This window comes from Diceros bicornis, chromosome 32 (assembly GCF_020826845.1).
Source record: "Diceros bicornis minor isolate mBicDic1 chromosome 32, mDicBic1.mat.cur, whole genome shotgun sequence".
NCBI classification, from domain to species: Eukaryota; Metazoa; Chordata; class Mammalia; order Perissodactyla; family Rhinocerotidae; genus Diceros; species Diceros bicornis.
The window spans coordinates 4336315-4354534 of NC_080771.1; the positions used below are offsets into that span (position 1 = coordinate 4336315).

General features: G+C 36.7%; 1 protein-coding gene across 4 annotated transcripts in view; it reads left to right on the top strand.

Moving 5' to 3' along the window:
* CYLD (CYLD lysine 63 deubiquitinase) overlaps positions 1 to 18220 on the top strand; it is a 71006-nt gene that overhangs the window by 28986 nt on the left and 23800 nt on the right. For all 4 annotated transcript variants that reach the window (XM_058527792.1, XM_058527791.1, XM_058527794.1 and 1 more), the window contains one exon: positions 16506 to 16604. In XM_058527792.1, coding sequence (XP_058383775.1) covers positions 16506 to 16604 — 99 coding nt within the window. The remainder of the gene's footprint in view (positions 1 to 16505; positions 16605 to 18220) is intronic.

Here is an 18220-nt window from a genome sequence, read left to right on the forward strand (position 1 = left end):
TAACAGTTATATTTTTAAATATATATTTGGAATATGGAGAGCATTTATTCAAGAAAAAAAGAGGGATTTCTCTCGGTAGGTATGATGGCTTTTATGATTAGATTTTATTTTTTAATTTTTGATTGAAATATGGTATTGTTTCACACTGTAACTATTGAATTTTTAAGGTTTTTTCCTTTTTTTTTTTAGCATTAGTACAAAACCTTTATAAGAAGGTCATTTCAGTTATAAGGCAGTAGTTCTAAACCTGGGGTGATTTTATCTCCAGGGAACATTTGGCAGTGTCTGGAGACATTTTTGATTGTCACATCTGGGGTCAGAGTACTACTTGAATCTAGTTCCTGGGGACAGAGATGCTGCTAAACATCCTACAGTGCAGAGAGCAGCCCTCACAACAGAAAATGATCTAGTCCAGAATGTTGGTATTGCTGAGGTTAAGAAACCCTGTCTTAAGCAAATTCTGCAAGTTATGCTAATTTTATGTTAGCTTGCTGTATGGCTAAGGGGAATCCCATGTAAAATAAAATTTCTTTAATTATTTATATATTCTTACAGGGGTAACCAATTCTGTGCTAGTATTATTTCTCCAAAGTCACATGGATAAATATAATTTAACTTGTCTTACCAAATAAAATATGTTTGTGGGTTTCCTTTTTCTTTTCTTTTTTTTTGGTTGAAATTTCCAAAGGGTACTTTTGAAAGCTCAAAACCTTATTAATTTAGCCATCCTTTTTATACCTGCCTTAATTGAATTCTTTGAATTTTGCATTTTACTACTGAATATAATTCATTATACTGAATAAGTTGGGAGACTAGGGAAATCATTAGTTTAGATTATAATTGAAGAAAGAAAAAGATACCTGAAATATGAAGTTGGCTTATGTATAATTGATTGTGTTTTTCTTAGTCTGCAGTAAAATAAAGATTTGAAATGCTTTTTTTTCCCCCAAACTCTAGAGCTCTTTCTGTATATTTTTTTCCACATCTCAATTTGGTTTGAAATGTAAATGATCTTGGGTTCTACAGTGGCACTTAAAAACAAAAGGAAAGAAAAAGCTACCATTTTTATTTTTCCTATGATGGGATTATATATAACCTGACAAGGAATTCTTCTTTAGTAGTATTTATCTTCAAAAACATTTACAATTATATTTTATTTAAATAGTGATATTGGATTAAAATAATAAAAATTAGTTACACAAATCTCTTAGGAGTCACTTGTCAGGCACACTTTGATCTTTATAGATCAGTGGCTATCATTGTCCTTATTACTGGCTCTCAGAGCAGTGACAAGAAAGAAAAAGAATGCTTTAATTTCTTTTAAAGCTTGATTTTTGTAAACCCTCTATAGCGGATAATTAAGACGGATACCAGCTTTTGTAACATAATACACAAATTATACTTTTTTGCCAACAGAATAAAGCTTGCAAATAGAGTTTAACAAGTAACGTTGTCTAAATGAAAATTAATTTAGTTTATTTGAATGGGGCTTCATCTATATTTCATGTCATCATTAACATCCTTTTCTTGAGAGAAAAAAAGTCATAGTGTCTCCTTTAGTTCCTTCATTTCTTTTTCTCACCCAATTTTCTTCATTTGTAGGACAAAATTAATATTTCCATCATTTAAACCATTTTTTTGAAGCAGTTGAACAGCTGGTGAGATCAGGAAGGAATTCTTCCCAGTTTATTGCTTGCTGCAGTAGGCTTCTGAAGACTCGAAGATGCAGGAGTCTTCAACCTGTTGTCAAATTGTTCCTCTCTTCATTTTTGTTTCGAATACTTAAAAGCTCTAATATATTGAATTTGACGTTATATTCAGGTTCTTAAAGCTGTCGTGATGAAGCATGTCATTTAGTGCTGCCCCTAAATTATACTTCTCTGCTTTTTCTAGTCCAGTCTGTCTTCTTTTTTAGTTTTAGGGGTTGGGAACATAATGCTGGTTTTATTTTTTAGACTCTGTGGTGCATCCACATTTGCACAGAATTTTAAAAGGGAATATGAGAACTTTCCCTCCTAACATTGACCCCCAACTACCGAATTTCCTTTTGTGTCTTTCTTGATTAATTTTTTCCTTAGTGTTATTCAACATTTGCATATTTTATATACATTTTGCACCTCCTTTTAAAAATTTTAACAGTTTTGGGTCAGCCTGGTGTTGTAGTAGTTAAGTTCGTGAGCTCCGCTTCGGCGGCCTGGGGTTCGCAGGTTTGGATCCCGGGTGCGGACCTACACACTACTCATCAAGCCATGCTGTGGCGGCATCCCACATACAAAATAGAGGAAGGTTGGCACAGATGTTAGCTCAGGGCCAATCTCCCTCACCAAAAAAAAAAAAAATTAACATTTTTAATGAGATATAGTTGACATACAATACACTGCACATATTTAAAGTATATAATTGATATGTTTTAACATATCTATATGCATATGAGACCATCACCACAATCAAGATAGTGGGCATATGCCCTTTGGGATCACTCTCTCCCACTTCTACTTGACCCCTCAAATCCAGACAACCACTGATCATCTTTGTGTCAGTATCCATTTGTTCACATTTTCTAGAATTTTATAAAAATGAAGTAACTTGGGATGTACTCTTTTTTTGTCTGACTTATTTCACTGAACATAATTATTTTTTGACTCATCCATGTGTCGTTTTTATTGCTGAGAAGTATTCCATTCTGTGGTGTGAAATAATATACATATTTCATATATGTATAAGTATATATATGGCTCTGTCCCCGATTTTTGCTAGGATTTGGTCTTTGACCCAGATCCCTGACACGGAGCTCCTAAAACCCTGTAGTTTCCTGAGTGATAAGAGTGTGTGACACAGAGCTCCTGAATCCCTTGGAATTTCTGGGTGATAGGAGTGTCTTTTGTTCTAATGAGGTGACTCTTTGTGGGCTTTTGGATGGGGGTGCTGCTCACTAGAAAGACCAAGCCATGATTACAAGCTTGAACATTAGCCCCAGTCCCCATCCTCTGGGGAGGGGACAGGGGCTGGAAATGGAGTTAAGAATCGATCATGCCTCTCTGATGGAGTCTCCATAAAAATCCCCTAAGTACATGGTTTAGAGAGCTTCCAGGTTGCTGAGCACTTGGAGATGCTGGGAGAGTGGTGCGTCTGGAGAGGGTGTGGAAGCTCGGTGCCCCTTCCCATACCTTGTCCTGTGTATCTCTGCATCTGGCTGTTCGTCTGTATCGTTTATTACATCCTTTGTAATGAGCTGGTAAATGTGAGTGTTCCCTGAGTTTGTGAGCCATTCTGGCAAATTATTGAACCCAAGGAGGGGGTCATGGGAACCCTCATTTATAGCTGGTCAGTCAGAAGTACTGGGGACAACCTGGGACTGCGATTAGTGTCTGAAGTGGGGGCAGTCTTGTGGGACTGAGCCCTTAACTTGTGATTTGTTGCTAACTCCAGGTAGACAGTATCAGGACTGAATTGAATGGTAGGACACCCAGCTGGTGTCACAGTTTGGTGTGGGAAAACTCCCAACGCATTTGTAACCAGAAGCGTTAGAAGTGTTGTGAGTGTGAGAGTAGAGGAGAACACAGTGTGTTTTCCCCGTAAACATGTGGATAGACCAGTTTGTTTATCCATTCATTTGTTGATGGCCACCTGGGTTGTTTCTAGTTTTGGGCTATTATGAAGAATGCTGCTGTGAAAATTCTCGTACGAGTCTTTGTATGGACATAGGCTTTCATTTCTCTTGGGTAGATACCTAGGTGTAGAATGGCTAGTACTATTGTAGGTGATTGTTTAACTTAAAAAAAAATCAAAGCTGCCGACTGTCCCTCCTAAGTGGGTGTACTGTTTTACCTTCCCAGCAGCAGTGCTGGAGAATTCAAGTTCTCCCGCACCATCGCCAACACTTGGTATGGTCGGTCTTATAAATTGTAGCCATTCTAATAGGTGTATAGTAGCCTCTAATTGTGCTTTAAATTTGTATTTCCCTGATGACCACTCATGTTGAACATCTTTTTATGTGCTTATTTGTCATCGTGTGTATCTTCCTTGGTGGCGTTTCTGTGCAAATCTTTTGCCAATTTTTTTTTATTGGTTTTGTTTTTATTATTGAGTTTTGGGAATTCTTTATAGATTCTGACTATAAGCCCTTTATTAGATATAGGATTTGAAAATATTTGAGATTCTTATAGATCTGCATGCAGTTGTAAGAAATAATACGGAGAGATCCTGTGTACCCTTTACACAGTTTTCTCCAATGGTAACTTCTTGTGAAACTAGAGTACAATATCACAAGCAGGATATTGACATTGATACAGTCAAGGTACAGAACGTTCCCATCACGACAAGGATCCTTCATGTTGCTCTTTATCACCACATCCTTTCTTCCTACCCCTACCCCCTCCTTAACCTCTGGCCACCACTAATGTGTTCTCCATTTCTATAATTCTGTCACTTCAAGAATGTTATATAAATGGAATTGTACAGTAGGTAACCTTTTGAGATTGGCTTTTTCACTCAGCATTCTCTGGAGATTCATGCATGTTGTATGTATCACTGGTTTACTCCTTTTGATTGCTGAGTAATATTCCATGTTATGGACATACCATTGTTTACACTTCACAGATACTGTGTTTTTTACAAGACCCTCCACCAGCAGAAAGATTATGATTCACTGAAGGCTCAAATGATGGTTAGCCTTTTTTAGCATTAAAGTATTTTTAATTAAGTTATGTACATTGTTTTTTAGACATAATGCTATTGCACACATAAGAGACTACAGTAGAGTGTAAACATAACTTTTATATGCACTAGGAAACCAAAAAATTTGTGTGACTCACTTTATTGCAATATTCGCTTTACTGTTTAGCTATTTAAACTGGTTTCTTTCCAGTTTTTGGCTGTTATAAATAGTGCTTTCATAAACATTTGTGTACAGTGAACACAAGTGAGGATGTAAATCTTCATTTCTCTGGCATAAATGTCCAGGTGTGCACTTGTTGGTCAGATGGTATTTGCATGTGTAGTCTTTTAAGAAACTGCTAAACTTTTCCACAGTGGCTGTACCATTTTACATTACCACCAGCAATTTATACGTGATTAATTTTTCCACATCCTCACCAGCATTCGGTGTTGTCACTTCGGTGTTGTCACTATTTTTTACTTTAGCCATTCTGAGATATGTGTGGTGATATCTCATTGTGGTTTTAATTTGAATGTTCCTGGGTGGCTCGTGATGCCGAGCATCTTTTTATATGCCTATTGCCATCTGTATATCTTCTTCAGTGAAACGTCTCTTCATCTCTTTTGCCCATGTTTTAATTGGATTGTTTGCTTTATTACTGTTGAGTTTTGAGAATTCTTATGTAATCTAGATACTAGTCCCTTGTTAGATATGTGGTTTGCAAATCTTTTCTCCCAGTTTGTAGTTTGTCTTTTCATCCTCTTAACAGGATCTTTCACAAAGCAAAAGATTTTGATTTTTATGAAGTCCAATGTACAAATTTTTCTTTTGTTGAGTGTGCTTTTGGTGTTAGGTCTAACAACTTTTGCCTAGCTCGAGATACAGAAAATTTTCTCCTAAGTTTATAAAAATTGAGATATAATTCACATACCGTAATATTCACCCCTTAAAATGTACAATTCAGTGACATTAGGAGCATTCACAATGTTGTGCAATCATCATCACTGTCTAGTTCCAGAACTTTTTCATCACCTCAAATCGAAACTCTGTACCCATTGAGCAGTCATTCTCCATGCCCTCCTCGTGTCAGTCCCTAGCAACTGGTGATCTGCTCTCTGTCTCTATGGATTTGCCTATGGACATATGCTATATGGACATTTCACATACAGGCATACCTCGTAGATATTGCGAGTTTGGTTCCAGATCACCACAGTAAAACGAATGTTACAATAAAGCGAGTCACAGGAATGTTTTTGTTTCCCAGTGCATGTAAAAGTTATGTTTACACTATACTGTAGTCTCTTAAGTGTTCAATAGCATTATGTCTAAAAAAATAATGTACGTAACTTAATTAAAACACTTTAATGCTAAAAAAGGCTAACCATCATCTCAGCCTTCAGTGAATCATAATCTTTTTGCTGGTGGAGGGTCTTGTAAAAAACATAATATCTGTGAAGTGTAATAAAATGAAGCACAATAAAACGAGGTATGCCTGTAAATGGAATAAAGAATATATAGCCTTTGTGTCAGGCTTCTTTTATTTAAGTGTTATCTTTTCAAAGTTTATCCATGCTATAACATGAATCAGTGCTTCAGTCCTTGTTGTGGCTGAATAATATTCCATTGTATGGATATGCTATAGTTTATTTATCCATTCATCAGTTGGTGGACATTTGGATTGCTTCCAGTTTTTGACTATTTATGAAAAATGCTGCTATGAACATTCATGTACAAGTTTTTGTGTGGACATATGTTTTCAGTTCTCTTGGGTATGTGCTTAGGATTGGAATTGCTGGGTCGCATGGTAACTGTATATTTAATCATTTGTAGAACTGCCAGACTGTTTTCCAAAGTGGCTGCACATTTTACATTCCTACCAGCAATGTATGAGAGTTCTGATTTCTTCACATCCTCGTTCTTCTATTATTTTTTAAAAGTTTCATAGTTTTTCATTTTACTTTTAAGTCCACGATTCATTTTGAGTTAATTTTTTATAAGGTGTGAGATGTAAGTAGGGGTTCTTTTTCTTTCTTTTTTTAACCTATGGATGTCTAATTGCTCCACTACCATTTGTTGAAAAGATATCTTTCTTCCATTGAATTGCTTTTGTCCTTTTGTCAAAAATCAGTTGGGCGTATTTGTATGGGTCTATTTCTTGGTTCTTGGCTCTGTTACATTGACCTGTATGTCTGTCCCACTTCCATTATAACACAGTCTCGGTTACTGTAGCTAAATAAAAAGTTTTGCTGTCAGGTGAACTGGATTCCTCCTACTTTATTCCTCTTTTTCAAAATTATTTTAGCTATCCTAGAGCTTTTGCCTTTTCATATCAATTTTAGAAGAATTTTATGTACATCTACACAAGATCTTGCTAGGATTTTGATAGAATTGCATTAAACCTTTATATAAATATGGGGAGAATTGACATCTTTACTGTGTTGAGTCTTCTAATCCATAAAGATGGTGTGTCTCTTCATTTATTAGATTTTTTAAAATTTCTTTTGTCAGTGTTGTGTAAATTTAGCGTAGAAGTCTTTTACATGTCTTGTTAGAGTTACACCTAAATATTTCATTTTTTGAGTGATTGTAAATGTATTTTTAATTTTGGAGTCCACACGTTCATTGCTGGTATATAGAAATACAATTGATTTTTATCTTGTAACCTGCAACCTTACTGATGTTTGTTCAAGGAGTTTTTTGTTTTTCTAGATTCTTTGGGATTTTCTATATAGACAATCATGTTATCTATAGATAGGGACAGTTTTATTTCTCCTTTTTTGATCAATATGCCTTTTATTTCCTTTTTTTGGCTTTGTTGCACTGGATGGAACTTCTAGCACTATGTTAAGTAAGAGTGGTGAAGGCAGACATCCTTGTCTTGTTTCTGATCTTAAGGGAGAAAGCATTAAGTCCTTTACTGTTAAGAGTATGGTAGGTTTTTTGTAGATACTCTTATCAAGTTCAAGAAGTTTCCGTCTATTCCTAGTTTTCTGAGAGTTTTTTTCATGAATGGGAATTGAATTTTTTCAAATGCTTTTTTTGCATTCATTGATATGATCATGTGATTTTTCTTCTTCAACTTGATAATAAGGTATATTACATTCGTTGATTTTCAAACATTGAACCAGCTTTGCCTCTCTGGAATAATCTCCTCTTGGTCATGGTGTATAACTCTTTTTATTTGCTGATATTTTGTTAAGAATTTTTGTGTTTATTTTCATGGGAGATACTGGACTGTAGTTTCCTCTTTTTGTACTGTCTTTGGTTTTGGTATCAAAGTAATAGTAGTAGCTTTGTATGAATGAATTCAGAAGCTATACTAAATTGAATTCTGAAGTGTTCTCTCCTCTTTTGTTCTCTCCTCTTCTCTTTTCTGGAAGAGATTGTGTAGGATTGGTGTTAATTCTTTAAACTTTGGTAGAATTATCCAGTTTAACCATCTGGGTCTGAAGATTTCCTTCTATTTGTGTGAGTTTTAAAATTGTGAATCAGTTTTCTTAATGATTGTATAATTCTTCAGATTATATATTTCATGTTGGGTTAGTTGTGGTAGCTTGTGTTTTCAAGGAATTGGTCTGTGTCATCTAAGTTGTCAAATTTGTGTATGTTAGTTTTTCATTGTATTCCCTTATTATTCTTTTGATGTCTACAAGGTCTCTAGTGATAATCCCCTGTTTCATTCCTGATGTTGGTAATCTATGTCTTCTCTCTTCTATGTCAGCCTTGCTAGAGGTTTGTCAATTTTATTGATATTTTCAAAGAGCCAGAGTTTAGCTTCACTGATTTTTCTCTATTGTCTTTCTATTTTTAATTCTATTGATTTCTGCTCTTCATTATTTCCTTTTTTCTGCTTGTATCAGGTTATATAAGCTCTTGTTTGTCTAGGTTCTTCAGGTGGGAGCTTAGATTATTGGTTTGAGATTTTTCTTCTTTTTTAATGTAAGCATTTAATACTGTAAATTTCCCTCTCAGCACTGCGTTAGTTGTGTCTCAAACATTTTGATAGGTTGTATTTTCATTTTCAACTAGTTCAATATATATATATTTTGTGTGAGGAAGATTAGCCTTGAGTTAACATCTGTTGCCAATCCTCCTCTATTTGCTGAGGAAGATTGGCCCTGGGGTGACATCCGTGCCCATCTTCCTTTACTTTGTATGGGACGCTGCCACAGCATGACTTGATAAGCGGTGCATCAGTCTGCGCCCAGGATCCCAACTCCGGGCTGCTGAAGCAGAGTGCATGAACTTAACCGCTATGCCACTGGGTTGGCCCCCTCAATGTATTTTTTTTTTTTTTTTTTTTATTTATTTTTCCCCCCAAAGCCCCAGTAGACAGTTGTATGTCACAGCTGCACATCCTTGTAGTTGCTGTATGTGGGACACGGCCTCAGCATGGCCGGAGAAGCGGCGCGTCGGTGCGCGCCCGGGATCCGAACCCCGGGTCGCCAGCAGTGGAGCGCGCTCACCCAACCGCTAAGCCACGGGGCTGGCCCCCCCCCAATGTATTTTTTGATTAACCTTGAGGCTTCCTTTTTAACCCATGAATTATTTAGAAGTGTGTTGTTTAGTTTCCAAGTGTTTGAAAATTTTCCTATTATCTCAATGTTACTGATTTCTAGTTTGTTTTCTTTGTTGTTAGAGAATACACTCTGTATGATTTCAGATATTTTAAATTTGTTTTGTGGCCCAGACCAGTATATGATTTAACTTGGTTATGTCCCATGGCCACTTGAAAAGAACGTGTGTTCTACTGTTATTTGGTGGAGTGTTCTATAAATGTTGATTAGATCCTGTTGGTTAATGGTATTGTTGAGTTCTTCTATCTTCTTGCTGATTTTTTGTCTACTTGTTCTATCAGTTGTTGAGAGAGTGATGTTGAAGTCTCCAACTATAATTGTAGTATTAATCTTTTTCTTCTTTCAGATCTATCAGTTTTTGCTTCACATATTTTGCAGCTCTTTTGTTTGGTGCATATACATTTAGGATTGTTATGTCTTCTTGGTGAATTGACCCTTTTATCACTATGTAATGTCCTATCTGTATCCAGCAATTTTATTTGCTCTGAAGTCTACTTTATAATAGATTAATATAGCCACTCCTGTTTTTTTGTATTAATATTTACATGATATATCATTTTCCAACCTTTTACTTTGAACCTGTCATATTATTATATTTGAAGTGGGTTCCTTATAGACAACATATAGTTGAGTCATGTTAATCTACTCTGCCAATTTCTGTCTTTTAATTGGTCTATTTAGACTGTTTACATTTAGTGTAACTATTGGTGTGTTAAGGACTTAAGTCCGACATTTTGTTTTCTGTTTGTTCTCTCTTTCATTTCTCTGTTTTTTTTTCCTGCCTTCCTCTGGGTCACTTGAACATTATTTAGAATTCCGTTTTGATGTATCTGTAGTATTTTGGAGTGTATCTTTTTGTATAGCTTTTTTAGTTACTGCTCTAGATATTATGTTCTGTATGCTGATCTAATCACAGTTTGCTGGTGTCATGATTTTGCCAGTTTGGGTAAAGTATAAAAACTTTATCTCCCTCCTTTATATCCCTTTACTCTTTTGCATTTATAATATAATTGTCTTAAATGTTTCCTTGACATACATTTAGAACCACACCAGACGGTGTTATAGTTTTTGCTTCAACCATTAAGCATAGTTTAGAAAACTTGAGAGAAGAAGGAAAGCCTATTATATTTAATCATATTTTTCTCTTTCTGTTGTTCTTTCTTCCTTTCTAATGTTCCAAGATTCCTTTTTTGATAATTTCCTTTTTCTTTAGAGAACTTTCTTTAGCCATTCTTTTAAGATAGGTCTGCTAGTGACAGATTATCTTAGTTTTCCTTCATCTGAGAAGTCTTGATTTCCCCTTGATTCCTGAAGGATGTTTTCACTGATTATAGGATTCTGGGTTGACAGTTCTTTTCTCTCAGCACATGAAAAATATTGTGCCACTTCCTTTGATCCTCCCTGGTTTCTGATGAGAAACCTGTTATTGGAATTGTTTTTTCTCCTATAGGTTTTGATTTTCCCTAGCTGCTTTCAGGAGTTTTTCTTTACCTTTAGTTTTCAAAGTTTAATTATGATGTGTCTTGGCATAGAATTTCTTTGAGTTTATCCTGTTTGGTGTTCACTCAGCTTCTTGAATTGATAAGTTTATGTCTCTTGCCACATTTAGTTAGTTTCAGCCATTCCTTCTTTGAGGACTTTTTCAGCCCTGCTCCTGTTCTCCTCTCCTTCAAAGATTCTGAAGACATACATGTTAGAGCTTTTGTAAAGCCCCACAGGTCCCTGAGTCTCTCCTCTGTCTCCTCCATTTTACTGTTGAGTCCATCCACTGAGCTTTTTATTTTGGTTATTGTATTTTTCAGTTCTAAAATTTCCATTTCATTCTTCTTTATATCTTCTTTTTCTTTACTAAGACTGTATTTCTTTGATGAGGTTTCTATTCTTTCATTTTTTTCCAAATGTGTTTGTAATTGCTTATTGAAGCATTTTTATCATGGTTGCTTTAAAGCCTTTGTCAGAGAATTCTAACATCTCTGTCTTCTCAATTTTGGCATTTATTAACTGTCGTTTAAAATTCTTCTTGGGATCTTCCTAGTTCTTGGTATAATAAGTGATTTTTGTTGAAACCTGGACAGTTAGATATTATGTTCTGAGACTCTAGAAGTTATTTAAAGCTTAGTTTTAGCCAGCTTTCTTTGACACTGCTTTCACTGAGAAAGGCGGGCTGCACACCACCTCGTTATTGCCAGGTGAAGGTAGAAGTCTAGATTCCTCACTTGGCCTCACTTGAGCAACCTGAGAGGGTGGCTCCTCATTACTGCTGGCTGGAGGTGTGCACTGTGGCTCTCTGCGTGGTCTCCACGGACACTGTGATGGGTGTGGCCTCAATACTGCTGGGCTGTGACAGAAGTCCTGACTCTCCACTAGACCTCCTCTGGTACCCCCCCATCCGGGAGGCAGAGACGGAAGTCTAGGCTCTCCACGTGGTCTCCACGGACACCATGACCATGAGGGAGGAGGAACTTTATCATCAGGTGGGGGGGATGAAATCTAGCCTCCCTCCTTGGCTTTATCTGACATCACCCACCTGGGGTGTTGGAGCACTTTGTAACAGCCTCACATGAGTAGAAGTCTAGGCTCCCCACTTGGCCTTTGTTGGAGTGGATGGGGCCTCTGTTTTTTCTGTGATGTTTGGCTGGAGTAGAGTGATTATTGTCTAAAAATTTTTTTGTCTTACTAGGTTTCCCCTTTTCTCATGCTTTGACTAGAAAGAGCTGACTTTTATTGGGACTTTCTTTTGTCTGTGCTGCTTGGCGTTTCCAGGTTGCTGGCTTCTTCAGCTCTAAGTCTGGGATTTGTAAGGCGAGAAGAAGACGCAGAGGGATCTCCACTGTGTTGGTCCTTAGGTCCTGAGGTCCCTGGCTGATCTGCCTTCTCCTCTCCACCTTTCAGAGTCTTCTAACTGTTGTTTTATATGTTACATTCAGAGTTTTTAGTTGTACTTATCAGGAGGAATAGGAAAAAGTATGTTTACTCGTCTTCCCAGAAGTGGAAGTTGCACCTTTTTTTTAAGTTAACAATAGGTCTTAGGGATCATTTCATATTAGTACATAAATTGCATACCTAATCTTTTGTTTAAATTATACATTGTATTTCATTTTATGAATGTACCATAAATTTTTTAACCAGTCCCCTACTGATGGACATTTAGGTTGTTTTCAGTCTTTTGCTATTATCAACAGTGCTTCAGTGAATCACTTGATATATATGTATCAGTTTGCATGTGTGCCAGTGTAGCTAAAAGATAAGTTCCCATCTTATTATCTGTATCTTCTTAGAGAGCTATGTTTTCATTTGATAAAAGAGTCATTATCTCCTAAAGGAAATTAAAATGTTTCACTTTAGACAGATCTCATTGTGAAAAAGTCACTCCTTCTGTGATGCGTGCTTATATCTCCCTTCCTACAGCTTCCCTCATTGATTCTAGTTCCGAACAGGGGTGAAGATAGGACAAATCCAGCCCCTCTTCCTTACAACAACCCTCGGATATTCAAAGATGAGTGTCTTGACACCTACATCTTATGCTCTCCAGCCTAAATGGTTTGAGTCATTTTAGCCATTTTTCCTATGGCATGATTTCCAGATATTCTGAATAAGGCCTGGTTTGTTGAAGATACCCTTGCACTTGGGCGCCTAGAGGGGAACAGAATACTGTAGTCCATATGTGGGCTAATGGTTGCTGTAGAATAGGACATTGACAGAGAAAATTGGGGGGGAGCCCTGTCGCAGTCTGAATTACGGTCCCAGGGACCACTGTAGTGCCTTCCTGGCGTGGAGCGGCTAGTATCTCTTGAGTGAATGAATGCGCTTATAAAGCAACGAATTAATGAATACTGAACTTACTCTTGACTTAAATCCTCAGTTTTGTTCACGTGTACTTCTGCTCCTGCTTCTACTTGTGTGGTTGATTTGGGGACATAAGGCAGGACTTCACACTTGCCCCTAGTAAACTTTGTCACTAGAGGTATCTAGTCTTCCGACGTTTTCCGATCATTTTGGATGCTAATTCTTGTCCTTTCATGTCCTTTCTCTCGCTCTCAACACGTCATCTGTAGATTTTTCCTTTGTGTCATCGATATAGTCATCTGAGTATTTAAATGGGATATATTTTGCTCATATTCATATAAAATAGTCATAAGATCTTTAAAAAAAGGTAACTTCCTGGAAGTAGAGTGGCTGGGCCAAAGGGTATGTGTATTTACATTTTGATAGATAATGCTAAACGGTCTTTCATCAAGTTTGATTGGCAGTCTGTACCACCCTGAATGTTGTCTGTATGGGTAGGGTTTCCGCTCACAGGAGACACTTAGGGCCCAAAAGTTTATTTTGGAGTGCCGGATCTCAGTATGCCACTCTGATGTTATCTGATGGGACCTTCCAGCATTTCCTGAACAATTTTTCATATAAAATTATCTAAAAATATAAAGAAAGTATTTATTTTGATCAGTAGTCTTGCCTTATAGGGATTTTTGGATAGTTGCTATGTGTAGTATGTTGGTATCAGGTTTTATAAGATCTCCTTTTACCCAAGTAAACTTTTATTTTCTTCAGTAGATTTCTCTGTGGATATTAAATTCGCACTTGCGTCTGAATTATGCTCTTGTGGCTGATAATGTTAAGTAGTACATCAATTAAGCAGGTTTTCTCAATTTAAATTTTTCTCAATTCAAATTCACAGACATTTCTTGTGGTTTGATTATTGTTCACTAGCTTTTTATTATGATTTCCAACCCAAGATTCTCCAAGGGGTTTTTCTTTTTTTTTTTTTTCTTTTTTTTTTTTTGTGAGGAGATCAGCCCTGAGCTAACATCCGCCAATCCTCCTCTTTTTTTTTGCTGAGGAAGACGGCCCTGGGCTAACATCTGTGCCCATCTTCCTCCACTTTATATGGGACGCCGCCACAGCATGGCTTACCAAGCAGTGCGTCGGTGCGCGCCCGGGATCCGAACCAGCGAACCCCGGGCCGCCGCAGCGGAGCGCGCGCACTTAACCGCTTGCGCCACCGGGCCGGCCCCAAGGGGTTTTTCTTTTTTGATTAAATCCACAAGAGCCATGGATGAGCTGCTACTTTTATCATTTTGAGTGCAGTCCTGCTGGGTGTATATAATGGGTACTTTTGATCTGGTTCCTTTTATTCAACACAATGTCCGTGTTGTGTATATCAATAGTTTATTCTTTTTTTATGGCTGTGTAATATTCCATTGTATGAACAGATCACAATTTGTTTATCCATTCTCTCATAGAATGGATTGTTCCAGCTTTTGGTTATCATGAATAAGTTTTTGTACATGCCATTTTTTGGACATATCATGCTATCTCTTTTAAGATCTCTTAATCAGGATTGTTTTCATCTCACAAAATTATCATGCTGAAGTTATTCCTTGTCTTGTTTACTTTCCCTTACTTACCTTTTCCTGAAATGGTAATCTCTTAAAATTCGTTCAAGGTAGAAGGCTTTGTTTTGGATCATGAACATAGTTGTGACAAAGAAGCAAGAAATATTTGGTATATAATTGCTGGAGGGCAAGATAGATATGGCATGTGACCCTTTATCTGCATAGACTTCTATAGGAATGTCCTGCTCCTCAAAATTGGTATTTGACCCCCTCTCAGACAAAGTCTTTGGTAGAAGATAACCACTGTTTCCAACTCCAGTGCCCTCCATATTCCCAACCTTCTCCAAAGGTTGGGAATGCTAGGGGATGCTCCCCTAGCATCACTAGCTGAGCTGTCACAACTGGCTCATGCATTTGGCCCCCTGGTACTGCCAGGCTGCCTCAGTGAAGACCATTTGCTGCCTTTATTATAACCGCCACTAAGTCTATAATGTGTGTAGATTATAGTATACCTGTGACTCTCTTTTTAAAATGGACATGGGTGCAATGAGGTACAGTTAATAGTGGAAATTAGTTTTCTTTAGTCAGTTTATATGCTGTAATTTGGGAACCTTTACCCTTCACAGTAGCTCTCGTTTGTGACATTTGGAGATATTTGAATGGTAACATCATTAATATCACTTGACTAAGACCATGATTATTCAGTATAATTTTTGAATTAAAATAATATTACATTTGATCATATTCTGAGATGTTTAAGATACAGTTTAATGATGCAATCCCCTCTCCTTCCAACCATGGAAAAAGTTACCAAGCATCATTTATGTATATTTAGTTCAGTATTATTTCCTTTTTCTAAAAAAATGGCCTTTTCCTTGTGTTTAAAATGTAAAAATTTTCCTATTTTTCTTTCTGGTCTTGAAAATCTGCTGTGGGTGATCCTGTTTTGCTGGCACGCAGGTTTATCAGGTATGGCTCCTCTGTGTCGTGTTGGACTCCACAGATGTGTTGTTGACCTTTCCAGGGGAAAGACTTTCCAGACTGACTTTTCTACATTTACTTGAGCAGTATTTGTGAATATCTTATGAAAATTACTGGCCTTTAAGGGTTAGAGTGGTCTTTGTATCAAAAACAACTTTGCCAAATTTATTACACCTATATTTCAAAAAGAAGTTTTGAGTGTTTTCCTCAAAAATATTATTGATATTTGTCTCTGGCTTTCTGCGTCGTTAATCTGTGTATAGTTCTCTGTGTTTTTCCTGTTTATATGTACATGTGTTTGTATACACATCAGTGTTACTCTTAAAGTATATATGCTTTTTAAAACTGATACATATTTCTAACCAGACTTTTTCCAAACTGTTGCATGAAGTACATTAATCTGAGATGTTAGGTAGAGTGGCACAAAAAATATTGTCAACTAAGGTTATTGTATACCTTTTTGAGAGATTCACAATGCACATTATCATATTAAAGGTTCTGGTGTTATGCAGTAAAGACACCTGTTTATCTCAGCATCTTCTAGAAATGTTTGCGTGTGGAACACTTTATAACACACAGAGGTGTTCTGGGGGTACTGATTTGGGAAATCCTGCAAAAAACTGAGTAGGGTTTTCCTTGTAGTGTTTTAGTACATCGAATAAAATTGACTGAAAGTGATTAAATTTTCAAGAAGTTAAAGCATTTAGCTGAGTTGTATTTGGGGAGTATATTTTCTTATAGAAATTACATTTTGAAGTACAGTATTTATTGTTTTTTCCAGTATTATCTCTTTCAATACTTTTGATGGCCTTTAAAAATTTGTAACACTACTGCAAAAATGCTGCTTTTTTGTTGGAAAGAGGTTTTTTTTATTGTTATTGTCATTGTTTGCTCGATTGTTTCTCTTCTATAAGAATTTGCTGTTATCTTTAAAAAACATGTTTACTGTTTCAGATAGCGCAACACAGGAAAGGAGGCCTCCCAAACTTGCCTTTATGTCAAGAGGTGTTGGGGACAAGGGTTCATCCAGTCATAATAAACCAAAGGCTACAGGTATGGATTAATAGAAACGATTCTTAGTTATTTACATAATATCTGATTTGCCACAGCATTGAAAAAATGTTAAAAGAAGTTACTCCTTAACGTATATGTCAACTGTATTCTTTCAAACATTTTTTTTTTGTGAGGAAGATCAGCCCTGAGCTAACATCTGCCAATCCTCCTCTTTTTGCTGAGGAAGACTGGCCCTGGGCTAACATCCGTGCCCATCTTCCTCCACTTTATGTGGGACACTGCCACAGCATGGCCTGACAAGCGGTGCGTCGGTGTGCGCCTGGGATCCAAACCCGGGCCGCCAGCAGCTGAGCCCGTGCACTTAACCGCTAAGGCATGGGGCCAGCCCCCTCTTTCAAACATTTTTAATAGTTTACTAAAAAGTTTTTATAGATGTTGCTTAAGCCAGAAGTTCCCAACCTTTTTCAGTTGAAGTTTCCCATGAGGACCTGTGTCTTTTGCTGGTCCCTATCAGCTGCTTTTAGGAACCCCCTACTTGTAACATTTGTGTATATAGAGTTGCAACTGTACAAAATAACCATATATGGATAATGTTATATAGGATAAAGTATACTAGAGATTAGTTATGTGGACTTTGCTAACTAAATGCGGCGCAAATTAAATTCTAAATTGTTAAGCAAAAATTTTTGTCTGTCTTCCAGAAAACTCCTTCACAACACATGTGGAGTTCTTAGCTCTTTTTTTTTAGCGTCCACATATTTCATAGATTTGTAGGGTGGTAGTTATACAAGCTAAACAGCTCATTTAAAAAGAATTTTTGTTAACTCAAATGTGGGTTAGGAGAAGAATATTTTTTCCTCAATTATCTAGTGAACAAAGCTAATTTCGGCTTGTTTTAAAGGAAATTGTTCTTTAAGAGATGTTTCATGTGACTTTGGACCCTGGGACACTTAGAATTAAAGAGGATATATAGGTAATAGTATTTTTTATGTTACCCTGTAGATCTAGATAGGATAGCTCAAACTTGCTACTGTCACTTAAATATAAATAGCCTAAAGATTTTCTTAAGACGTGTGTGGCTTGTGTTGTAGCAGATCTGAGTTATGGGTATTAAGTATAGAACCATCTACTTTAAATTGGAAAAAACAAATCAGATTTTGTCTGGGTTCTGGAGACCCCACTGCTCTCAACTCGGGCACCTCCTCCTCTTAGCACCGAGGCGGGTACCGTTTCGAAGTGTCTGTGACGTAGCCACCCTGACTCCTTCTTATTTTAATGTCTAATATAGAATAAATAATACTGCTTCCGTTTTTCAAAGACATACAGAAATTAAGCAAGGGATTTGATGACCAACACTTCCAAAATGTTTAAACCTTGAATCTTTTAAACTTAATTTGTGTATCGATTATATACAACATTTGAAGATGACCTTCTTCTGAGAGCAACTGTTTTAAAATAATAGATTAAATTTGTGAACCAACAGGTTTGTCAAATGAAATTGGGGAATGATGATTCTGACATTTGGAAATAAGCCATAGTACATGAAATAGTTTTTTCAAGCAGTTTGTTAAAAAAGAAAATGAGCTTTTCTTTGAACTTACTCCTGTTCCCCTCCTATATTGACTCTTGAGTGGAACTCTTTTTGACATTGCCAA